Source organism: Anas platyrhynchos, chromosome 8, assembly GCF_047663525.1.
Source record: "Anas platyrhynchos isolate ZD024472 breed Pekin duck chromosome 8, IASCAAS_PekinDuck_T2T, whole genome shotgun sequence".
In the NCBI taxonomy this organism is placed as follows: domain Eukaryota; kingdom Metazoa; phylum Chordata; class Aves; order Anseriformes; family Anatidae; genus Anas; species Anas platyrhynchos.
In genome coordinates, this window is record NC_092594.1 from 16,963,543 (window position 1) to 16,987,837 (window position 24,295).

Sequence of the window (24,295 nt, forward strand, 5' to 3'; positions counted from 1 at the left end):
TTCATTTGTTCTCCATTCAGCTGTATTTAAACCCAAACAAACAATAGAATGACTCCGAAGATTACAGGCAAGCAAGTTTTTTTCCACTGGAGAAAGTGGAAAGCAATGACACTTTTGTGATTTACACCAGTTAAATCTTGTCACAAGGTACAGAAGTCATGAATGTTTTGGTAAGCCTAGGAGATTGCCAAACAAAACAAGAATAGGATCAGGAGATGATTATTCAGCCCTACAGAAAAACTAGATGACTAATCATGGAGCTGTTTCACCCCACGAGTGGCTAGGAGGACACTAACCTTTCATCCCATGATTATGCAACAGCAAGGAAGCAGATAAATCAAAAGTATCAAGATCTTTGTTCACTCCACACAGTGGAAATACCAGAACTGCACTCCCAGTTATTAAAATGCTTGGCCAGATGCACCTTTATAGCACTATCTGCAGAACAGCACATTCTCTTACCTCTGCTCTGTGTTAAACAACGCGAAGATATGTTTGCTAGACATGAAGCTCTTTTCAACATCACGCACTTTCAGGTTGTCCAGAGGAAGCATATACTTCTTCTCTTTTTCCTAGGAAAAACAAAACAAAACAAAACAGATTAAACCAACCAATGCTATGTGATAAGTCTCAAAGAAGCCTGATACCAGCATGCTCCGTTTAGTCAGCAATGCCTTTGGGACATTTATTATAAGGAAATATCCCAAACTGAAATGTCTGGTTATCTCTCATAGACACGTCTGCAACAGAAATGAAGCCTCAATTCCAGTTGTTTTTCATTAACCCTATTAAAATGTTTCCTAATAAAAAATAATAATTAAAACTCCATCAGAAATTTATAAATATCGACATTTATTCTTCTTCATTCCTCTGATTTCTAAAAATAAAAGGGTAAAATTTAACTAAATAGAGTCTAATCAATACAGAACACTCATACCAAGTCTGTGTAGCAACTGGAGTAACCTGTGATATGAAATTAATCAGTTATCACTTATTTTGTGCTGGCATTTGTTCTGGCATTTGCTGATCCCAGGGATAATCTTCTTTTCACCAGTGGAAAATATAAAATCACAGGAAAAACAAGGTTTTATATATACTGTACATAAACAAGACTGACCTCCAATCTAACCAGCTCATTTATCCACATGGCAGGAATAATCTATTCACTATTGCTGCTGTGAACTCCTTTCTCATTTGCATCACAACTCTAATTTACAGCAGTCTCATCAGTCAAGTTTCACCTTTTCTTAGTTTCTTGCTTCATGACACTCTAAATTAAGGACTAGTAACACTCTCAAGCTTCTTTATGTGGTCAGAACAAAAAAAGCACAATGATTATGACTTGTTCCTGGTGTGTTAGACTTCCTTTATGTCCTCACACTGACAGATAAACCACAGCAAAACTCCAAAATAAATCACAAAAGGAAGAAAGCTGAGGATTCTCTCACAGTCCCTTACCTGCCAACATGAAGCAAGACTGCCTGGCCTCCATTTAGCCATAGTTAGAACTAGCTATGAAGTCTAGCATCCAGAGCACTTGCTGGAGAATTGCAAACAGGGACATTATGTGGTTGACTCAGGTAAGAAACATGCCTGTGATAACACTTTATTGTGTCCTAAGACAAGGACAAAGGGCCAAGCCTAGCTAAGACCCGTTTTCCTCAATACATATTTCCATGTTGTTTCCAGAAGAAATACACAGAAGTAACTTCCACTGCAAAGAACTGGAAGAAATTCTAGCTAGACTGGGATGTGTGTGCTGGGAGGGCAGAAACAATTTAACTTGGCTAAGCTTCAGCAGATTGCAAAACTGAACTAGCTGAGAATGTATCTAAGAGTGAAACTATAAAAATATTATAGTGATGTGTCCAACAATGGCTCACTTTCCTAGACAGCTTTATAACAGAACTCAGTAGAGGAAAAAGCATATTTCAAAAGGGCATGCTGGTAAAGCATGGTTTCTACTGTCTTGTTTTGTTAAATACAAAAGTTACGAAATCCAGTGTGGGAGTATTACGTAAAAAGTATCTGATCTATCTTCAAATTGCCTCTGGCTTAGGCATCCTAGAAAGTATGCCCACAGAAGATCACATATAGAATATTCTGCACTCTCCCATCTACCAAGAATTCCAGTGAAGGAGTCTAGTTCTGTGCCAGCCTCCAGCTGTTTGACAGAGCTCACGTCTGTATTCTGCTCGCATGGAATATGTGCTCTCTGAGCCTTTGAGATCAGCAAACTGAAAGGAGAGGATACTGTCAACTATTCAGTAAGCATTACCACTGAGATAAAACTAAGCAAAATAAATCAGTATTTTACTAGCAAAAAATTAAACAAATAAGTAGTAAATAAAACAAAATATGGAACTTACGGATAAAATACATACAGATAAAAATTAGGAGACATGCACTGTCCTCTAACACTGCCTTTGATTGATGTGATCTGTTTTGATATTATAAACTTGCGTGCTAAATAGTACTGGTAGCATTTAAAAGGTAACAACACGTTTGCTTTGCTGCCCCGACAAAGTGGCCCACACTTGAAAAAATATTCTAATACGTAAATTGAAAACATATTAACATTTGGATTAAAACAAATCATATTTTCCAGTTGAATGCTGGACTACATGATAAAATGTTTGGGTTTGATTTTAAGCACTTAGGACAGATAATAAAACACATTTTGGGCAGAAAAGTCTATGTTATTTATGCCATCGTAACTAAGAAAACCAGATAAGCTTGATTTTTATTCTTTAAGTCAATCTTTCGTTATTAGAAAATTTGTTTAGAATCCTTTACTATTCCCTTACCATAAATTTAGAAGTTTCTGCTAAGTGCTTATTCTGACAGACACAGTTTACTGATAAACCGGGCAACTACAGATGAGTAAAAATAGAAATCAATGAAAAAGCTATACCAAGAATCTGATTGTCTAAACGAAAATTCCAGAAGCAGGAAAGTTTTATAAACGCTTGGTGCCAAACTGTGAGAAAGTGTTTCTTCTGTAGCCACCAGGAAAAAGGAAATGCCTACTGAAGGCTAAGAAGTGGTTGGTATTTATTTACATGGCCTCCTACCCGCATGCTGAGACAGCGCAGTTTCCAAGAAAGGGAAATCACAGGGTGCCTAGGCTTGAAATCCTAACAGAGACAGCGTGTCACATACGAGAGATCAGACCTAAGTATTGCTGAATTCCAGGAGAAAGGTATTACTGAAGCATTCAAGCATGGCAGCGAAACCCAGAGCAACATTTTTTCCAAAGAAAGAGGAAAAAAATCATATGTATACACACACACGGAGCATGAGCTAATTTAACACAAGATGAATGCAACAACATTTCAGCCTCAGCTCAATTAATATCACATTATGGCTGGGCAAAAATTCTCCAGCCAGCACTGTATCTGTGCATGTTTCCCATCCGGAGAAGCTGACAGCGTAAGGAACGGGGAATGTACGAAGCCTGGGAGGAATGGGGCTAGGCGCACTTCTACAAGTGACGACATGCACATAGCTGTGGGTCCAGTTTGTCCCCCTCAGCATTTGTTCTTTTTTATTTATAGATTTTTATTTTTATAAAGGGGCAGAGAACTTAAGCATGACATGAGAGGAAAAATTAAGCATGACATGAAGGGAAAAACCAGCACACGCTGATCTCATGGCCACAGACTTCGCTTCTCTCTTTCCTATGCAGCGTAGAGGAGCAGAGGGAAAAAGTGGGAGGTAGCGTGGCCCATTCCTGTCTCCATGACATGAAAAAAATCCCCATAATGCACCTTAGAAAAACAAACCAACCTGCTAGCCGGGGAAGGCCTTCTGACCCTTGAGACGATGTTTCACCACTCGTGGGCATAAGTAGCACTCACATCCTTAATGGCCTAGTTCTCTCCTGCTCTCTGACAGGCAAATAAGCTGCCAGGAACTGACAGCATGATGTAAATATGCCATATTACAACTGCCCCTTCCCTTCTGCAGTGTTTAAACATACTAAAAATAAATACTGCTGAAGTCCAAAATGGCACAAGGGATGCAAAAAATACAAAGGTGGCTCCCTGCCCCCAGCACGGGCCCAGCCAGGACTTCAGATCTAATGAACTTGATTCTGCTTTCAGCCAGAGGACAACGTAAAGCTACTTTTTCCCCCTACCTCTGCTTTAGGAGCTTTGTAGGTTCTGTCAGAACAGCAGCAGAAGAAACCTTGGACACAACTGCAGCTAGCTGAATTGTAAGGCAAACAGATTTCTTCAAGGGAAATAAATGGTTCAATCACTTCCTCATCTTCCCGTCAGTAAAAAGGGTTTTCTCATTTGTCCCTTCAGGCCAGGGACTGCACAGCAGCAGCACGCAGGACAAACTACTCCTCGTTATACATCCTGAGGACCAGAAGCAGAATTGAGGCAGGACAAGGCAAACACACGGTGCTCAGACTGCGAGGCACGTCTGAGGTGAACGCTGACCTAATGGCACTTTCACTTACGTCACTGGGAATTAAGTGGCAATTTGCTGACCGCTTTTAAATAAGTTTTAGAACACCAGTTTCCAATCTAGGGGTCACGACACCAACCCAAACCGAACTGATGACACTAATTGTGGGGAATCCAAGTCCAAAGCAATCAAGCTCCCAACTGGAAGCACAAACCATGCTGGAAAAGTGTGGCAAAGGCTGTTTTACAGCGAGGTTTTATTCTGTACGTCGTTTGGACTGACAGGACAGCTCTCAAGACACTAATAGCAAATGAAGGTATCCACGAAACACCTCTGTCAAAGACGTTAACGTCTTGACAAAGACGTTAAGCAGCAGAGGCACGAAGTTAAGACCAAAACGAAGATGTCCTGTAGTGCTGTACTCTTTTGGATGGCTGCATCGTTGTCCCCATTTTAGAGACAGACACAAGAAGTAGTGGCTCTTCTGCTGAACCAAAACAATCTATATTAAAGAAAGAAGAAAAAAAAGTGCCAAGAAATGCTGGTGGGGTGTGCTAGAAATACGCCTGCTTACTCTTGAAGAGAAAAGGCTCAGGCCCATTTACATCCAGGAGCTGCTTTCACTGCCAGTGCAGAATAACCCACTCCATGGCATCTGATGGAAATGCAAACTCTTAGAACATTTCATAGCAACTTTTATAGCATTTAAATCAATATCCAAAAGTTAACCATATTCTAACTTTAAATATACCCAAGAGCATTCTACTGAGTTTCTATTTCGGTTTATTTTTCTCTCTGCTTAGAAAGCCACACAGCATCTTCACAATGGTCTTTGCTTTACCACACTTGGCTCTAAAGCTGAAAAATGAAGCGTAAGATGCTTTCATAATACTCCAAACTTTTGTAGAAAAACAAGGCAAGTCATTTAGTTACAGACAACTTAGCGGAATTCAGGCCTGAACACACTCCTGGGTACAGCTGTAGAAAACATAACTCTAAATTGTCTATAAAATGCCGAAGGAGCTGCTTTGACAGAAAAACAACGCGTATGTAAACATTCTAACATTTTTACAAAAAGCACAGCAAAAGAATACTTAATAAATTGCAGATGACGAGACCGTGTTCCTTCCACCTATGCATCTCGCCCTCCAGCCTTCTGCCATCAGCCCCTACGTGGTTTTAGCTGTTGATGATAAAGCACTGAAACCAAACACTTCTCCGAGACTTTTTCTTTGCCCGCTGAAACCAGATCATCGTTGACCACCGTGCAGATCCTCTATTCCAAGAAAGAACCACATACCTAACAGTGTTTTCAGCAGAGACAGCTGATGTCTGTCAGCTAAAAGGATGTTGTTTTAAAAGTTTCCTATTGCAGTTGCTGAGTTTGCCACAACAGATCCTAATTCTTCAATGAAGTCAGCCACCCAGGCATCAAGAAGCACTCACATACATACAAATGACTCCCAAAGTGCTACATACAAATGACTCCTGAAGTGCTCGAGTTAAAGTTTTTGAGCAAAAACTTTAAGAAAAAAATAGTTGGAGTATCTCAATCCCTGAGACTCCTCCACAGGCAGGGGGACGACGCCTCCATTCCCCTGTCTGTTCTTCCATCAGCACACAGGTGGGAACTCTGGACCTGTGCTGCATCACAGCAGATGTACAGTATGAAGGAAGCAGTTTTTATCACATGTACCTGTATTGACAGGAAAAATCGCATATGACATTAGAAAATTGTCACATGTAGCTATACATATTATTAAATATCAACCATGACACAGAAGAACCATTATGCAGCATTGAACAGAAACAATTCTAGGAAAATGCTGGAGAATAAAACGAGAGTTGCTGACTGAAAATCTCAATATAAAAATGTGACAAAGGCTTAGGATGGTAACCCAGACTGCTAAGAGAAAGAAGCAGAAATACCAAATCTTGTATTCCCTCAATGTTACAAGACTTTATCCTCTACCGTGTCAGAGAAGTGTTCCTTATACAAAAAAAAGCTGAAGATGCCAAACCAAAAACTGCAGCTAAATAAGGGAGATTTGATGACAGAATCACATGATTTCAAGTTTGAGCTGGTCTTCTCGATGGAAGCTGGTACCTTGGATTTTACAGCAATCTTTCCTGTTATTAAAAATTCAAGAGATGTGTTACATCTCTGGTGTTCCTCCTGAATTCAGCTGTGGGATTACATCTGATACTAACGTGTACTCAGTTTTTAGTCTGGCATTGGCATTCATTTTACAGTATGGCATTCATTTCCCACGGTGTGTTTTTCTCAATTAGAAGCTGTATTCTATTTGTTTCTGCCACTTTATTTATGCATGCCCAAACTTCTTCGGGAATAGAACCATAAAACTTCACAATTCTGTATTTGAAATACTTCATCCTTTCAAGAAACGGTCACTGCTGTCATTCTTAAAAGGCATTTACTATCCTGCTACTTTTCAAGACTTCACAGGACTGTCTTTCAGTTACCCGTTAACACCATGTTTCTCGATCTTGGGTTTTACCTTACCTTGCCTCATTTCCCAGTAGCTGTAGAGGGCACAGCTAGATGTAACTGCGCTGATGCTGAATGGCAGAAGGGGAAATGTACAGCCCATTCCTCACTGTGCAGCACAGAGCAGGCACCAGGCTGACTGTACCTCCACCTCTCTCTGCCAAACCCTCTCTCAGTAGTTACCCAAGCTTTCATTTGAACCATCAATGCCATAAGATGTTTGCACTAATGGTGTTCAATAGCATATGAAACCTTTGTGAAAGCCCTACAGAAGATCACAACAGCATCAAGACAATCGCAAGACATGGATGAGAAGCCAGAACACCATCTGGGTGATAAGAATTAGGATCCTGCTTCCTCTGCCTCCCCCAACCCTTTTCATGCTGACCTGACCTTGCAGTCCCCGAGGGACTGCATACCACAGCACAGGCTGCAGTGCAGGATGATGCTGTAAGCCCTTCCTCCAGCCCAGCCAGCCTGCTGGCATGGCACAACCACGCACCCACCAGCCTTATTCCCTGCTCCAGGGCTCTTCTGCCACTCCTCTCACCCCTCTGCCTCAGCCCTATGGCAGGTAACCGTGAATCCTATTGTGTTAATTCAGACCTTGAATGGTTGGATCCAAAATAAAAAACACCAGATAGTTCTCTGGTACTCCCCGTGCCTTTCCATAATCAGGGCATCCAAGAGAAGTGTAATAGTTTCAGGGATGTAGAACAACACGATTTAAGATTGCCCCTTTTCAAAAGAGGTTTTTATCATCCCAGGTAGAAGGGCTGGGCTTTCCCTGTTCTGTGCTGGGGGAGGTGCTCTCAGTGGAAGGATCAATCTGAGAAAAGGCCTAATGGAGAGGAAATCTCTGTTCAGCTCCTATTAGTTAGAATCTTGAAAGGTCATTTTGAATTTGGGAAATCTTGTCTGGGAAAGAAGCCAGCAATTCCTCTGCACTGAAGTGGTGCTGGCATTTAAAATTGAGAGAAAGCCCCGACTGATGAACCAGTTAACAGTCTGGAAAAATTCTGCTTGGATGCGTCTAGTGGCTGCTCTGAAGGAAGGCAGGGGGGTGGAAGTATATTTTGACCTTTTTATCCCTTGTAATGAAGCCTGCTTATGACAGCTTGTTTTTCTCTGCTGGTGCTCAAGTTCGTATTTTTCACTCTTCACCTACTGCGGATCATCCATCAATCACTGTGGTTTGTGGGAGCCACAGCACAGGATGGAGGGCCTTAGTGCTGCACGTCCGTGCTGGCAGAAGGCACAGTGACACTGACATACCAGTGCCTGTGGGATCTAACTTCTCTGTTGCGTAAGGCTTTCCATTCATATAGTTTAAAACTTTGCTTATTTGGGAGTACGTCTTTTTGTCTTTAAAGAAAAACCATAATTCCTGAAACCTATTCTCGTTGACTAGGTGTGCAGCTCATATTTCAGTTCTGAAGTTTTTCTTGCATTAGGAATACTAGGTTAACACTGAAATAAAATGAAAAAAACAAGTTTAACTGTATTTTCAGCTTCTTCAACTCCCGCAACCTGCACATAAAAAGAGAGACCCTCATTTATAAGCCTCCTGAAATTCCCTTGTAGGTATATAAGATACACCTTTGCTATAATACCTTTTTTTTTCCTGCTGGAAAGCCATTTCTTAAAACTACTCCAAGCCTTTGAATGCATTTCAGTTTCTATAAAACAAATCCTAGAAAACATTAAAATTAAGGAAATCAACGTACACTTTTTTGGATACCTAAAGAAATATCTGAGGGACTGTTTCCAGATCTTTTGTGTGCGCATGCACACAGAGAGGCATGTGTGCATGCATGTGTGAAAAAAAGAATCCCTTTAAATCAAATGATAAATAAGCAATTACATAATTAGGAAAAAAAAAAAAATTAAGCAGGATTTTCCTGAGGCAACACATCTGTCTCTGCAAGACTCCTGAAGATGCAACAAAATACACAGACACAAATTAGTTCATGGTATTTGTGCTGCCCTACTTGCTTGTTATCATTAAAAGCTTTCAGACAGTAATCAATTTCACTGTGGTGGAGATTACTGCAAAATGCATTAAGAAGTTCACGCCTGTGGCAATGGTCACTGAAAATATTTTGGAAAGCATCCCAGAAGTATAAGACTTTTTCCAGACATCCGAGAGAAACTCTGGTATGACAGAGCTTCTGGTGTCAAGTCTTCTCCCCCCCACCCCTCCTCTTTCTATTTTTTTCCTTCTTTTCTTTTTTCATTCTTTTTAATAGCAGCATTTTTGAAAGCTACATTTCAGCTCCCCCCCCCCCTTTTTTTTTAAAGGCAAACCAGGATACTTGGGTCACAGAAAACATTAACTCCTGAGACAACTGTCTGAAGTTATCTTATTCTTTGCTCTACGTAGTATGTATAAACATACACTGGCTTCTTAATTTCATCAAAGAAACTGCTGAATTGTAACAAAAGAGTAAGGAGACCATATGCTTACTCCTTCATGAAAAAATATATATTTTTTTGGTAAAATAGGTAACTCTGGGGATGCTCCTTTGTTAAATAAAAAAATAATAATTGAACACTCCATAATCATCTCTCACTTTTCCTTTATATCAAGAACATTACCTTCAAATGCTAAGTGACATATGCCATCAAAACATCAAGAGAGTTGGTTTTGAAATGTGTTTCAGAATTTGACTAAAAATATCCCAAAATAATCACAGTGATGTGCAGGAAAATCTGCAACCCTCTGTCCTTTGAAATTAATGGTTATTAGACTGAAGCCTCCTTGGAAACACTCATCAGGAAGACTGTTTCCATGGAACTATTCCTGATGGAAACACTCCTGAAATTCACAGCCAAATTGTTCCTCAAACTGACCTTAACTTGTCTCAGAAGTCTGTCCTGGGATGGTTACAGTCTTTTCTCAGTGTACATCATCTGTCCCAGCAGGGACTTGAATGCGAGTGGGGAATGCAGACTTCACCATAGCAAACACTGAACAATAACTCAGCTCTGAAAAAGGAACCTGACAAGGATGAGTATGGGAACACAGGGAAAAAAAAGTTGGTCAAACATCCAAGATATCATGAAACTATTATAACTGAAGAACGATCAAGAGCTAGAGGAAAACAGCAAAAGAAGCAACACCAAACCATTCTTTAAAGTTACTGTCATTAAAAAAAAAATAAACAAACAACAACAACAACAAAAAACATGACTGGAAGGTGCTAGGCACCATGTTGCAGCCTATTACTAACTTCTAGCAGTAGGATACGTGTGTGGAAGGAAGTGTCTGCAGTAGAGCTGCGCATACACAGTGGTTTTCAATCTGCAGATGCTGCATATTACATGGGAATGTCCAAGGGCTGCTCCCCCATAAGCTCTCTCCTGATAACAGCATGCTGTTTCCATACATGTAATTGTGTGCAATAAAGGAAACAACACATTGCTAGCTGTTTTGTGTTGCCTGGCTGACCACTTGCAGTAGAATACAGAAAAGAGGTCCCACTGCAGTATCACTCTAAAAGGTAAGGTGTTGTGTGCTTGATGCACTTAACATCACATAACAGGAACATAGGCACAAATTCTACTGCATTGGCCACATGTTCCCTTTACGTACCATGGAAGATGGTGAACTCAGACAGAGGTGGTCAGCAGGAGGTACCCACAGCTTGGGAAAGCCTAAAGTAGCACCTCTGGAAGGAAGGAGACTTCCTCAAACAGAAATAGCCACAACTGCTCAGCTGTCATCACTGCCCTTCCGTGTGACTGCAGAACTCATCTACTGACAGACATCTTTGTCAATTCCATACGTGCTCACCTTTGCACCCTTGCTGAAATAGAGACAAGATAATGCTGAAACATCAGATGTGAGAGCTGTCAAACACTCAGCACTGAAAGCAATTCCCCTGCAGGCCCAGCTCCGCAGTCCTGAGCAGACATTGCTGATGTCTGAGAGCAGACTATCCAAAGCTGCACTTTGCAGCCAGGTAGAACAGAGTGCGTAGCTAGGAAATAGGTTAGTGAAACATGTTAAGCTTAAACCCAAATCAAATTTTTAGTCCTCTGGCATCAGTCTCACTTCACTGGCTGCAGTCTTCTGCTAAGAGACCAAGCGTGTACTGCCACAGCCCAGGGCTGTGAGCAGAGGGGGACTGCTGCTGTGCAGTGCGAGAGGCACCGAGGAAAGCGGGATGCTGAAGTCAGGAGGCAACATCCGTGCCACTTCTGGCTGCCAGAGCAATTTCCACCCAAGCAGCCACAAAAGCTCATTGAACCAGAGACTCCGTTGTCATTGCTGTGAGCAATGACCACAGAAAGTGGGAGATGCGAGTACGCCTTTGCCTACCAGTAGCTGGGAGAAGGAGTTTCTCTTGCTTCTGAATGGTGGGTGAGGTCTTCACTCACTGCCAGAGTAACACTCTTCAGTTGCATTCTCTCACCATCTCAAAATACACCCTTCCCAATCATTAAAATTATTTTTAATCATTTTTCTAATTTTCTGTCTTGTCTAATCCAAACCTTTTCATTTCTTGCTATGACGTTTTAAAACATGTCATTTCTCCTCTGCATAAAACAACAAGATCTTTAAAGAATCCCAGTTACCCCTCGCCTGGATTTCTATAACCAAACATTACTCTGAATCACACCTAACATTCTCTTTTATTCCGTGCTATTTGCTTAGGGAGGAAAAAAGAAATGGAATATAGCAGCATGCAGACTAGGAGTTCTGTTAAGATGATAAACACCTGCATTCACTTCATCATCGCTGTCAGGATACTGTCAGCTGGGACTCCCCAAGAACACACTTAAGGAACAAGCCTTTTCCTAAGGAAAAAAGAAAATCTAACCAGTAATTGAAATAGCTGTAAGAACCGTCTTTATCAAGCTAAAAATTTGGAAATGGCAGCTTAGATAGATATTGTTGTAGTGATTTTAAGGAAACAAGACTTTAAAGAGACAATAATAAAGACGTCAATTTTTGCTCCAGTAAAACTGTCTATACATGCTCAACATCCGCTGTCTCAAAGAACCTACAAAATTTGCAATGTCTTTGGAAGTCTCCAGGAGTTTCAGAACAAGGTAAACAAGGTCAATGCGAGAGGCAGCGACATCAGTGCAAACACAGAGAGGACAACAAATACGGTGCACTGAAATCTGAAGGTTGAAACAAGCCTGTGAGAACAACGAATTTTTATAGTATACAGTCAGACTGCAGACAAGATAGATAACACTTCTGCTTCTCCAGAAGGAGGAGAAATATTTATTTGGAGACATAGCACTTCCTCAGGAATGTAGGTCTTCTTCAGTGCTGACAGAGAACATTGTAAACCATCAATACACTGGCCTTAAACTCGCAGGACACTTTTATATTTGTAAAGAACCACTCCAAAGCACATACACTAATTCTACATAACACTGACATACAGCACTGAATTCCCAGACAGTCAGTCAAAGTTCTGGGCTGGAAACCAAATTCCATGATTTTTTTTTTTTCTTTAAACACTATGTCAAAACACTCCTATTACTTGTTACTTGTGCTTTGAAAGATATACTCCATTACTCCTTAACGTCCTTAGCTTTTACAGATACTGCAACCAACAAAGAACCGCTGCCGGGAAAAATATATTACAGACCTTCTCTAACACTGACAGACTGAGATTAGTTCAACGTGAAGGAGGCATGGCAGCAACAAGAGAAAAATTTAAAAGAAGATAACTGCTTTAAAAATATCGGTACAAACTTAAATTTCAGTATGGAATACGTAAGTGAAGCGAACTATCAAGTACTAACCCCACAAGTTTATAATTTCCTAGATGTAAATTAATTCTTCGGCTCATTTTGATAATTAAATTCATACTACCAAGTCTTACTGGTGTAAATCATCTTACTAGCAGTCAATGAACCGATTTCAGATGCTGACTCTTAATATCAACAGAGATCATCTTTTAATGTGTTCTACTCTAATGAAGAACAACATTTAAGACAAACATTTTTTCATTTTGTTTTCAAGACACTCGAAGATAGAAGAGGACAGCTTATTGCAAAGCTGTCCATGCAACAACAACCAAAAAAAAAACCCCAACCAAAAAGTATTTCAGTAACTACACCACCACCCAAAAAGCCTCAAAAATATTGAAACAAAACGCTTAAATGAAATGTTCATTAAAAATATTCCAAGTCTTTCTAGGAGTTATTTAAACATCCTATTAAGCAACGTGATTTTCTGTAATCCATTTTTAAGTTTACATTACCCAAATTTAATGTATATTTTGGTTATTTTCTCAATTCATTCATTTTGCTGAAATAACATTCTATTCCCCTTTGAGAATATTCCTAAGGTTATAAAAACTAAATTGTCTAGCAGTTTAAATTTATTTTAAATGTCTAATAATATATTACACTAAAAGAGTTTGAAATAATGAGGGCTTTAGACTAACAAATTACCAAACTGTGTGCTGACTGGTAATTCATGGAAAAAAGTACCTGACAATAGACATAAGGATAAACGCACAAATTTGAATAAAATGCATTACAGAACTATTGCCATTACTCAAAAGAAAAAAGAAATATCTGTCAAAAACCAGGCAGTATAAATGTGGAAATTTTACAGTTAAAAGAAGTTCACATTCCCTAATGGAAAGAGAATACTTCAAATATATTTCAATATGCCCCGAAATTGCACTTTCAGACATGGGAAGGGGGAACCTAATTCAGACAGGGGAAAAACACACTTCAGTGTAAGAACACAAACCTAAGATTTAAAAATTTAATTAACCTGGCAGAGTCTTTACAGGTGAACCCTAATTCCTCTTGCTTTCGTTTCTATTTCTGCACTCACCTCCCTCATCTACTGCTGAGCACATTTGGTGCCAGAGGTGGAAGACTACTCGAGTGCAAAGGATGCTCCTGTCACAGATTGTACGTGGACAAAGACCGCTACATCCAGGGACTTTCTGCAGAGAAAGTCGCCGTTTGCACTGGGACTGTAACTGCGTGTTGCAGTCCTCTTGCAAAACAGAGCCCGCTTCCTTCTCCAAGGTAGGTGAAGATGGGAACGCAGTGGCCTCTGATATATTCAGAAGGCACAAACAAAATCCCAGACCCTGTCTGGGACACGAGACCATATAGAAGAGAATTCCGCTTCATGGAATTTTTCTTTTACTTGCTGGAAAGGAGAAAAAAAATATATAACAAGCATATGCCACTGAATCAAGAATAATTGTACTCTTAATTCCCATTGTACTCGAAGTTCCCTGAGCTTAAACAATGCAAGTAAAAAGATCTGTGTTATTCCGTTATTAGGATTGTTTAGCACAAAAGCTGACTGAAGCTGACCTTCATGAAGAACACATTTCTAATTAAAATGAATTAGCCCATGAAGTCTCGACTTACCCCACAGTCCAAGAAAATTCTCACTGCCCGCACAAACACACGCATCCCTACAGAAACAGGGTTGCTTAAAAAGAAGTTAAATCACAGAATTACAACTCTTGTCCTCTACTTATCCAGATCCTAAAAGGGAAGCAGGGTTGTGGGGAAGAGGAATATAGTGAGGACAGCTTTAATGCAGATCAAATAGTCTCAAAGATGAAAATGAGAATGTAGGAATACCTACTGATAAGTGTTGCATATGGTGACCAGGATAAAAGACTGTAATGGAGGGAGTAAAATAAGGAAACTGCCACATAGGTATCTAAAATATCTGTGGACTGACCTACACACAAAATAAACAGGAGAATCTAGAAGTTTTCAATACAAAATCAAAATTATGACTTAATTCATGTAACAAAGACCTAGTGGGATAATTCACATAATCTAGAAAATCGACACATCTTTGTATTTTTGTTTAGGCAATCAGACAGAAAATACCTGGGAAAGTCAGGGAATCAAGAACAAATCTATTGGTGTGGGGTTCACACTGAAACACAGGGATAGAAGTTCTGAAAGTCCCTGTGGACATCTAAGGAACAAGAAGTGTGCATCACTATCACCTGGATTTCCAGCCATCACTACAATGACTTAGTGTAGGACTTGATGATAAAAAGGTATCTTAATTATAAGAGAGACCAAGGAAAAAGCTGACCCAGTGCCTGGTTGAGTGGAAAACCTACTGACAGACCATGTTGAGAAACCTCCAATATTCAATCCTTCACACTAACCTTCACTACAAAGCTTAAGAAACAATAAAAATAATTGAGGTTGGGTATTAGAAAAGAAATAAGTTAAAGAACATGAAGCACTAACATAAACTAAGTTCACCACCCCCCACTCACACACTATTCTTTCAGCGCTCTCAAGTGCCTCTGTTTTGAATCAACAGTTTAAAGACATAAGAGGAAAAACTGTAAGTGATGTGCAAACCTCTTATCTAAATTACATGAAATGAACAGAGGAGCAAATCAGAGTTAAAAAGCACAAGGGTTCATTGAAACTAAGCCTGCTCTTACTCTATTTACTCTGCAGCTGGCATCTTTGCTGTACAAGACAATATGTAACCCTTCATCGAAAACACAGCCAAAGCCAAAGCTTCACAAATGTTTTTCTTTTTTAAGCACATTCTCTTCTCTCTGCTCTACCCCAGTGCAGACAAATTTGCTTACTCCTAGTCTGCATCCCCGAGTTCCTTCTCTGCAGGACTGCTTTTTTTAGCTCCCATGCTGTGCTCAGCACCAGGAAGGTGCTGGGAGCAACGTGTCGGCTGCAGCAGGGCAGAGCTGCCGAGGACAGAGGTAAAGGCTCCAACTGCAGAAGTAGAGGATTTGATTTACCTACTCGTTGGTGCACGTCTGAAAGGCTAGCCATGCTTATCCAGCACGGGGGCTGTCAGTCTGCACAACAAGCTGCCAGTCCAACCTAAACCCAGGGGAGTGGGGCACCTGCTGTCCCCCACACAACACCAAGACCAGCTGAGCAAGAGCCTCAATGCACAGAGGTGCCTCCATGGTCCAGAGGGTAGGTCAACATCTGGTTCTGCTCCAAGAACGAAGGGGTCGAGACTCTGGGAAATACTGCAACATGCATTGCTTTATCCCCTTCTGGCTGGGTCCCGGCCTAGCCCAGGAGACATCGTTTCCACTTGGTAGAGTAGGGTGTTGTCCTGTTATCTCAGTAGCAAATAATTTACAGAAAAGCATTATTTCATGCATCTTACATGAAAGAACATATGGACTGTGCACTGTGAAGAAGCTCCTTGAGAACATAAAATTCAAAGCGTCACATAACTTGTGCCAATAAAGCATTCTTATCCCCAAATTAAGATTGCTATATAAACTGTCCCTAAACTGTTGAAATAAATCTTTTCATAAGCAAGGAGAAACACAGCTATAAATGTCTTAAGTCCTTATTCACATTTTGACCTCAAATGCCTAAAGGCACTTGTTCTGCTCCCACAGTCTGCAATGCCCTCCCACAAAGCACCTCTGTATGATCTTCATGAGGCTAATTTGAAAGGCATAAAAAAGAAAAAAAGCATTTCTTCCTAGAGTTTCTGTTGTTAGAAGTACAGCTTACTGACCATCTCAGTGGGTGCTTACGTTTTCCATATTTCTCCATACAGCTGGGATTTCTTGCATTGTTACCAATTACAAAAATCTACCTGGAAATTTATAGTAGTTACCAATGAGACAAAGGAGGAAGCAGTCTTCTCTTTATGTAAGGATGTATCAGTCTGAAAAAAAATATTATTTCCAAGAGGTTTACTGCAAATTTATTACAGCAATTAAACTGGCCAGTGAATCGCTGTGTCTATCAACACATATCCACATTCAGAACTATATTTAACTATATTATCTTTTATTTAATTTGATTATTCTAACTTGGGTAGAGTATGTAGAAACTTATTTCAGTAACTAGTTGCTAATGAGCTTTCCTAACTCCATAGAACTGTTTTTGCAATGTTTTTCCCTACAGCATTTACAAGAAAAAGCTAGTGATTAGAGAGTGGTTAAAATCCTTGCTCTTACTGCAGAACACAACTCTCTTTTGCACAGCAGAGGTTTTTAAACAGGCTTCATCAAACACTGCTTCCTGAGAATCCACTTTCCTGCTGGCCATCACTTGAGTCGTTCGTATTTCAGCTGTACAGTAAGGGGTTAGGCAGGCCAGCTACAGCAAAACGCCCATCGCCGTACTCCACCCATTACGGCTTCTAGTGTTACCAGAAATGTGCAGTATTCTTAACCCATTGTTGAGCATTAAAATGCTCAACAGCATTAAAACTGGTTTTTAAATGCTTAGGCAACACGTAGGTTTTGCCCTCATGCACTAATAATAGACTAAGTGCCCTCTAGGAACATGAACTATTCAACTGAACTCTTAAAGGGAAGATGCACAATATTTTATAGATCAGTTTGTGATCAAAGGGAGATTAATGTGATGTGTTAATCTAAACTGCATCCAGCGGTGTAGGGCTCTACCTATCCCTCCAAGCACCCAGCTACCATTCTGAAGCTTTGTAATTCATTTTCTGTGTTTGTGAATGTTGCTTGCTCCAGCATAAACAGAAGATGAAATCAAACAAGGGACTGACTTTTGCATTTCCTCTGTGAAAGCTGATAAACAGAAGTTTCTTTAAACAAAGCACATACTTAAGCTATGGACACTACTGATGCCAAGCATCCTTGAGACTAAGAATTCAGCAGAAAGGATTCCTGGAATCACTCTGGAGCCCACAGTTGCATTAGATAAGAAAAGAGGAAATAACGCAAGGAAAATGAAGCTCCATAAAACCAGGGAGTGAGCCAAACACTACCCAACTGTCTGCTGTGGGGACTGTAGTATTCCTTTTGATTTAGCTCCTCTGCAGCATCTGGCACTTGCTGCTTTCACAGACAAACACGCTGCGTGCAGATAAAACGCTGATCTGATTCAGGATAGGAATTGCTACATTTCAAAATGCTGTCAAATGCGTGTTGTCTATAGTGGAGTGCTTTTTTTCCCTTAGCTTTGTCATTATGGTCAAGTTTTGTTTGCATCTAACAGACAACAAAGTCTGAGTGAAGTCTCATTTTACAGTGGCAGTACCTCTTTGCAGCAATCTTACCAATGATGAGATAAACACTGGAAGAAGTATGAACTGAATCACAGCTTTTCACAGTTCATCCTATTTTTTAGTTACAAGATTATTCTTGCAAAGTGTTTAAACCACTACCCTGACTTTAATTCTCACTTGTTAGCTTGCTAATAAAGTTAAAAGGGCTGTACAAAAGTAGGAAATTTTCAGATAAACAGATAGCACATTATACATGCTTAGAATCATGGATTAGCACATGGAGCATGTCTCTCAGAATACATAAAAGCTACTCACATCCTGGGAAGGTTTTTCTGTTTTTATGACCTTTACCAATAGCTGAGGATAGCCTAGAAATTGCATTAAAAAGTAAAGAAGATTCTGCGTCCAGTCTCATCTACAGCGATAACTCCCACACTACTAAATCACCCAAGAACATTCCTGGTTGTACAACCCTTATTTGCAGATTAGAGTCATGGACAACTCTAATGCTGATGTTTTTTATAACCCTCAAAACAGCTCCAGCCTCTCTGGTTTGTTAAGTGACTTCACGGCCAGGAAAAGGCTGTCCATTTCACTTTAACCAACGTGTACAACAATTCACACTTCAGTGACTTCTTTCTGTTCATGCTTCAGCATTTTAATCTTGCTGAAGCCCCACATTCTAACAATCAGAAAAAATGGATGTGTTTCAGCTAAAGGCACTACATGACAAAGCTTTCCCGGAAATTTTCATTTACCCCTATGAAAACCTTCCCTAATTGGCAAAGAAGGGCCATGGCCACTCATTCAGGATTCCCAGAAACCAGATAGCCAAAATTCTTGCAGACAGACTCTACACCCACCCACACCAGCCTCCAGCCACAGAGCATGACAACTCCTGCACGGAACACAGGCATCTTTGTGACATCTAACAGCCTGATGTACTCCTCGGTTTTCTGATCCTCTTCCTAATAGCTTTTTCTCTGGTTCATACGCTTTGCTCCAAGTGCCAAGGTAAAAATTTGCTTGCCTCAGCTAACAGAAAATAGCTTCCAAGAATCAAATTATTACTGAAATCACTGGAAGATTTGATAGGTTAGTGAGATGGTTGTTCACCCAAGTAACTAAAATGCTCAACTAGGAAACGTTTCCACCCAAAATGCTGCATAGCATTTTATTATTAGTTCTACTACTTGTGGTTAATAAGGAGGGATGTCTTGGTAGAACCTAGTGTATTCTACTCACTGGTAAAAACACACACTGAAATGTACGGGTCTGTGCCACAATGGAAGCAGAAGGTGGGCAAATCTGAGAAATTCAGGTAATTTCAATCTACTGCTGAACTCAAAGAGTAGTAAAAGGACCATTATCATCACTTGTATTGCAGGAGCATCTAGGGATCTGTGGAGTATTTCAAATTGGTACTGTAAAAATACTTACAACAGCTCGTGCCCCAAGGGCTAACAATCCTCGTCACCTTGACAGAAAGCTTGGAGGTCATCTGGCAGTCTTCCAGTAACGTGCTCTTTTCTCAGATGTTGCAGCTAGACCCTATTTCAAAGGCTGCACAACCATATCATGTTAGGAAAATGAGGATTATTTACAAACTGATACCGTCTTTAAGACTTGCCTCCATGCAGCCACGCTCAAATAAATTATGGACTGTCAAGCTATGCAACTACAAAACAAAATTGCATCTGCTAGGAACAAAGTAGGGCTTGTATCAGAGGTTTGAAAGTCCTCTGTAAGGAAAGATTCCTCCCTCATCACTATTATTTCCATTTCTTCTTCCTAGTTTTCAAAAGCCCGAAGAATAAACAACTGTAAAGCTGAGGGGAAGAGACAACCCTCAGGATATGCTTATTTACTAGCAACTCCTCTTTGTTTATTTATTACTTTTGTTGTGGGGGCTGTCTGTACCTCTCACCAACCTGCTGAGCAGGTGTCCTGGCCCCCATTTCTCCCTAGCAGAGGAGTTTTCATGAGGAGTTCTGGCAAGAGACCGCAGACAACACACACTGTGTCATGGGGTTGAGTCCAAAACTACGTGCACACAGGAAAAAACCCTCCTGGTTGCTACTTTGCAAATCTCTAGAAAAACAAGTATTTTCAGCAGCTCTCTAGAAAACCTCAGTCTCTCTCTTGATCCAGTAGGAGTGAATTTACTAAAGGATCCTCTGCTACATTTGCCCATTAAGCCTTCTGCAGGGTTTAGTGCTGTCCAAGAAACACCACAGGGCACTCCCAGGTAGAGGATAAATACAAGGCACAGCCCTACAGCCCGTCATTGTACCTGCCCATGGAACGCCAGCAGTTTGCTATTGCCAAGAAAACTGAAACGGGCTCCCACACAGCAGCAGAGGCACGTTGTGGTGGAGGAGCTAGCATCGTACCTAGTTCTTTGTGAGGAAAGACTGTTGTTATAAAAACTTTCACTCTGCAAGGGTCAGCACCTGGGGCCAAATCCCTGCAATGATGCCGCAATCACTGCTCATTTCCTCCAGACAGACCTGACAGAAGTGGCTCCTCTACATCCTGCACGACACTAACATCAAACATCCTCTGCTAGACTGACCAACACTGCAAAAGGGAATACAGCATCACCTGTGTGAAGGACACAGAAGTTAACATGAGAAGTTATTATTCTGCACAGCACAGATATTGAGCACGAATCTGGAAGCAGGACAGGTCTCTTTCCAAGGGCTGCACCCAGGTGAGAGAGCCCTGGTTTTTAATAAGCTCAGCAGCATGAGTACCTGTGCAGCTGTGCTAACAGTGCTTTCCGATCCAGAATGGCTGTAAGCTCGCTCAGTGAGTGGTGTTACATGATAAAGGCACGACCCAACTGCTCTTGCTCCAAGTGCAGTAAACGGGAAATGGAGCTGAGCAGGTGAGATGCCTTTTGAATGCCCTCTGATTCTCCAAACCAGCAGTAGGTGACTCCAACACTACGAATAACTTTCACAAAGCATTCTGCAGCTAGATCAGCTCCCAGGCACAAGAAACCATTGTATTCAGATCTGTACGGCACACTTACGCCAACTGAACTTAGAGCGCCCAAGAGATCGCTAGAGAGCAGAAATGCTGCCATACTTACTGTCGATGCAGCTTTGTTAAACAGTTCCACAGCTCAACACTAGAGGCACCAAATCCCAGGAGTAAGAGCATACAATAGCCCTTGAAAAATCATTCAATAATCACTATGGTATGCATAAACCCATGAGAGGATCCAACAGCCCTGTAGAATCTGGGCTGGCTCCAAGCTGTGTGCAATAATTATTAACTAGTGCTTTGGGCAGCATCTCACAGGTTTGTTTTTGGACGTTGCAAGCGAAGTTAGCTCTTCTTTATGTTACATGGGACTCGCTACTACAACCAGGTGGTTCTGATTTGTGGGGTTTTCACAACACTTGCTCCTCTTGCTTCTTTTTTCCCTCCCTCTGCTTCAGGTTCACACCAACTTTTTGGTTGGTTGTGTCTGCATATCCTCCCCCACCAAATACACGCGAACTTCTAAGGTTAGAACTATGAAATAACCTAGCCACTGTTTTTAATCTGCTTTCTAATAAAAGCCATCTAACTACCACAGCCAAAACTAAGACTCAAAGTGATCTGAATCTTTGTCGGATAAAGCTAATCAAGAAGTAGTGAAATAGCGGTGTAGGTAGATGACAAATTTACATGGCTAATCACCAACACGTGCTTGTTAGCAAAGAAAAGCTGAAAAGAGGCTTAAAGATCTTTTGGAGGCCACTAGAGTGGTAAAATAATGGATCTGAAGTTCTGCAGCTGAAAGTATGATATAGAGGGTGGGGCACTCAAACACATACCCCTTGTGAATCATGTGGTTGGAAGTGATTATATACTCCCTTAACTTAAGCAGCTGTGGAAAGCACAAAGGATTGGTGTCCCTGCTCGAGCAGAGGGGTTGGACCAGATGACTTCCAGAGGTCCCTTCCGACCTTAACCGTTCTGTGAAAGAAAGCAAAGCGAAAGAAAGCACAGTACCTTGGTGTTGTCACAGATACAGAAAGCTCACCGCTTGAACGCCCTAAGGATTTTGCCCACATTTGAAATTCAACCACAAATCCAGGCCAGTTTTTGGGACTTTCTCTGCAACGCTTTGATAGATTTTTTGAAATTCCTACTGTTTTCATCACAAAGCAGTGACAGAAAGTCACTCTTCTTGTGACAAGAAGGTACAGAGAGAGAAATGCATTTACATCCAGCAGTAACTGCATACGAGCATGGGCACAATTAACAAAAAGAGTTAGAGACAGCTTAACTACAACTGAGAAAAAAAACACACGTAGATTGGGTTTTCTCCCCCCCTCTCTTCACCAAGTACTATTCAGCAGCTGAGCTTTCTGGGCTCCAAGAAGGCTAAGCTGGGTAAACTCAGCCAACCACAAGGTTGAAAACGTAGCAGACGTATCATAAAATTTTAGTAACGCTTTTAAACTACTTCTCACCTCGCGGGTTTGATGGTGGTGTGGTACTGTTATACAATATGTGCTGTTGCCAAGGCAACTCCATCTCACCTCAACAGCTGCTGCAACTTCAGCGAATCGACATGACGAGCTGCAGCAATCCTGATTGTTTAATTTTTTTATTTTTTTTTTAAAGAGTCTTTCCAACTATAAAGCATTTTCAGATGAATCTCTGGGGCTCTTTATCCAAGGACTATTGCTGTTTCTCAAAAATATCTTTCTCTGTATTCTAGTGGAAACATTTTGACACTAAGTTCAAAAAACATATTCTGTTAAATCAGATTTGTGTCTGGCAATTTTATACCTGGTGTAAAAACAGTATCATGCCTCTGTGTTCATTCAGTTTAAGTGCAAGAATTTTACATCTCTGGCAACAATACGAGCCTGCCTGGACAGTTTAGACTGTCCTTTTCCATTAGGAAAAAAGGAAAAAAGAAAAAAAATCTAAACTCCTCGAAACACAAAAAGTCCAACTTCTAACCCATCCCTTCAACAGAAGCCAAACTGTAGGACTGCTTCAGCTCCATTTTAAGCAGAGCTAAAATGACGGTTGAAATCCAAAACGAGATTTTGTGAAAAGAAATCGGCACAGAGTGACTCTGTGATAAAGGCTTTTGTGGAGGGAGGTGGCTAGAGTCTCGTGGTCCAAACCCCACAGTTTTTTGTTTTGTTTTTATTTTATTTTTGTGTCCTTGGATTCAGGGATATTGCTGTGTGAGCAAGGACTAGAAAAAGAATCAGAACATTACGAGTCTTCCCCACAGTAAGTATCAATCGCAGCTTTTAAGAAGATTCAGTGCTATTTCTTTCTTTTTCTCAACCTATTTGGGTGTAGAACCAAAGTAAACATGAGACAGTAGAGCAAGCCTGTGAGGGTGTTTTGTGAAACTCAGCCAAGGTTCCTGCTATCTTAATTTGGGGAGAAAAATAAGTGTTACAAAATGTCTAGGAAAAGTTGGTGCTGAGAAAGCACTCAAGTATTTAAAGGTGGGCAATGAAACGTGTTAAAGAGGAAGAACATAAAGCATATTAAAATAATCAGGGGCACAACAGATTTTTAATCAACAAAGCAGTAAAGAAAGTTGATTTCTTTCCACTCTAGACTTCTCTCCTTGCCTTCCACTTTCCTTCCTTCCCAGCCCCACTGCAATCATAGGTCTGTCCGAACGCGTTCAGTGGTGGCTGCCAGGAAAGGCTCTGGTCCCGACTGCACACACGATGACAGTCCTTTCACTGAAAGGCAGCAGCTTAACAAAATCTGTGTAAACTTCACCTCTCTTCCAATCTGCAAATATAACATGGGGATGGGGCTTTTTTTGATTTAGTAAAGTTTCTGTCTACAAAACTTTGGAAGTGTTCCTCTGCGTCTTAACCAGCCTTCACTACGAAAATACCCCAACAGACAACAAATGCCCGCTGCTACTCATCAGATTTACAAGGCATAACACGCACACTCATACAATCTTTGTTTTTTTTTTTTTCAGTCCTGCAGCTCAAATATGTGTAAGCAAAAGCTCTAGCTGTAACACTGAGACTGGCAAGGGATCTGTTAAATTCAGTGATGCAAAGAGTTAAAAAACAAAACCAAAAAAACAAGCGGCAAAGAATGTACCTAATTGCCACTAATCCTGCCTATTAGATTTCATTCAGACACCACAACTTCTTTCAAATAACCCCAGTTTATTTTTGAAAAAAATTCCTTTCTTCAGACAGGATATGGGGGAGGAGTCAATCGGTGATGTTTTACACATGCACATCTGGATACAGTCCAATTATTCCCCTTATACATTCCTCCAGTTGTTTTCATTTTGCTCCATGCTCTGGCATTCATAAATTTGTGAGATTAATTGTGTGTGAGCGTCTGCAGTCTTGGATCTGGGCACGGGTTTAGCAGCAACACAGCTAGAA

At 40.7% G+C, this 24,295-nt stretch overlaps 1 protein-coding gene across 10 annotated transcripts in view; it reads right to left on the reverse strand.

The window, feature by feature from the left end:
• The window catches only part of DNM3 (dynamin 3), a 177,770-nt gene that overhangs the window by 66,822 nt on the left and 86,653 nt on the right, over window positions 1-24,295 (reverse strand). For 8 of the 10 annotated variants that reach the window (XM_072041611.1, XM_038183206.2, XM_072041609.1 and 5 more), the window contains one exon: window positions 463-572. In XM_072041611.1, the coding sequence (XP_071897712.1) occupies window positions 463-572 (110 nt within the window). Of the gene's footprint in view, window positions 1-462; window positions 573-23,944; window positions 24,290-24,295 lie in introns of those variants that run through there. The other 2 variants (XM_038183213.2, XM_038183212.2) reach the window with 2 other exon arrangements.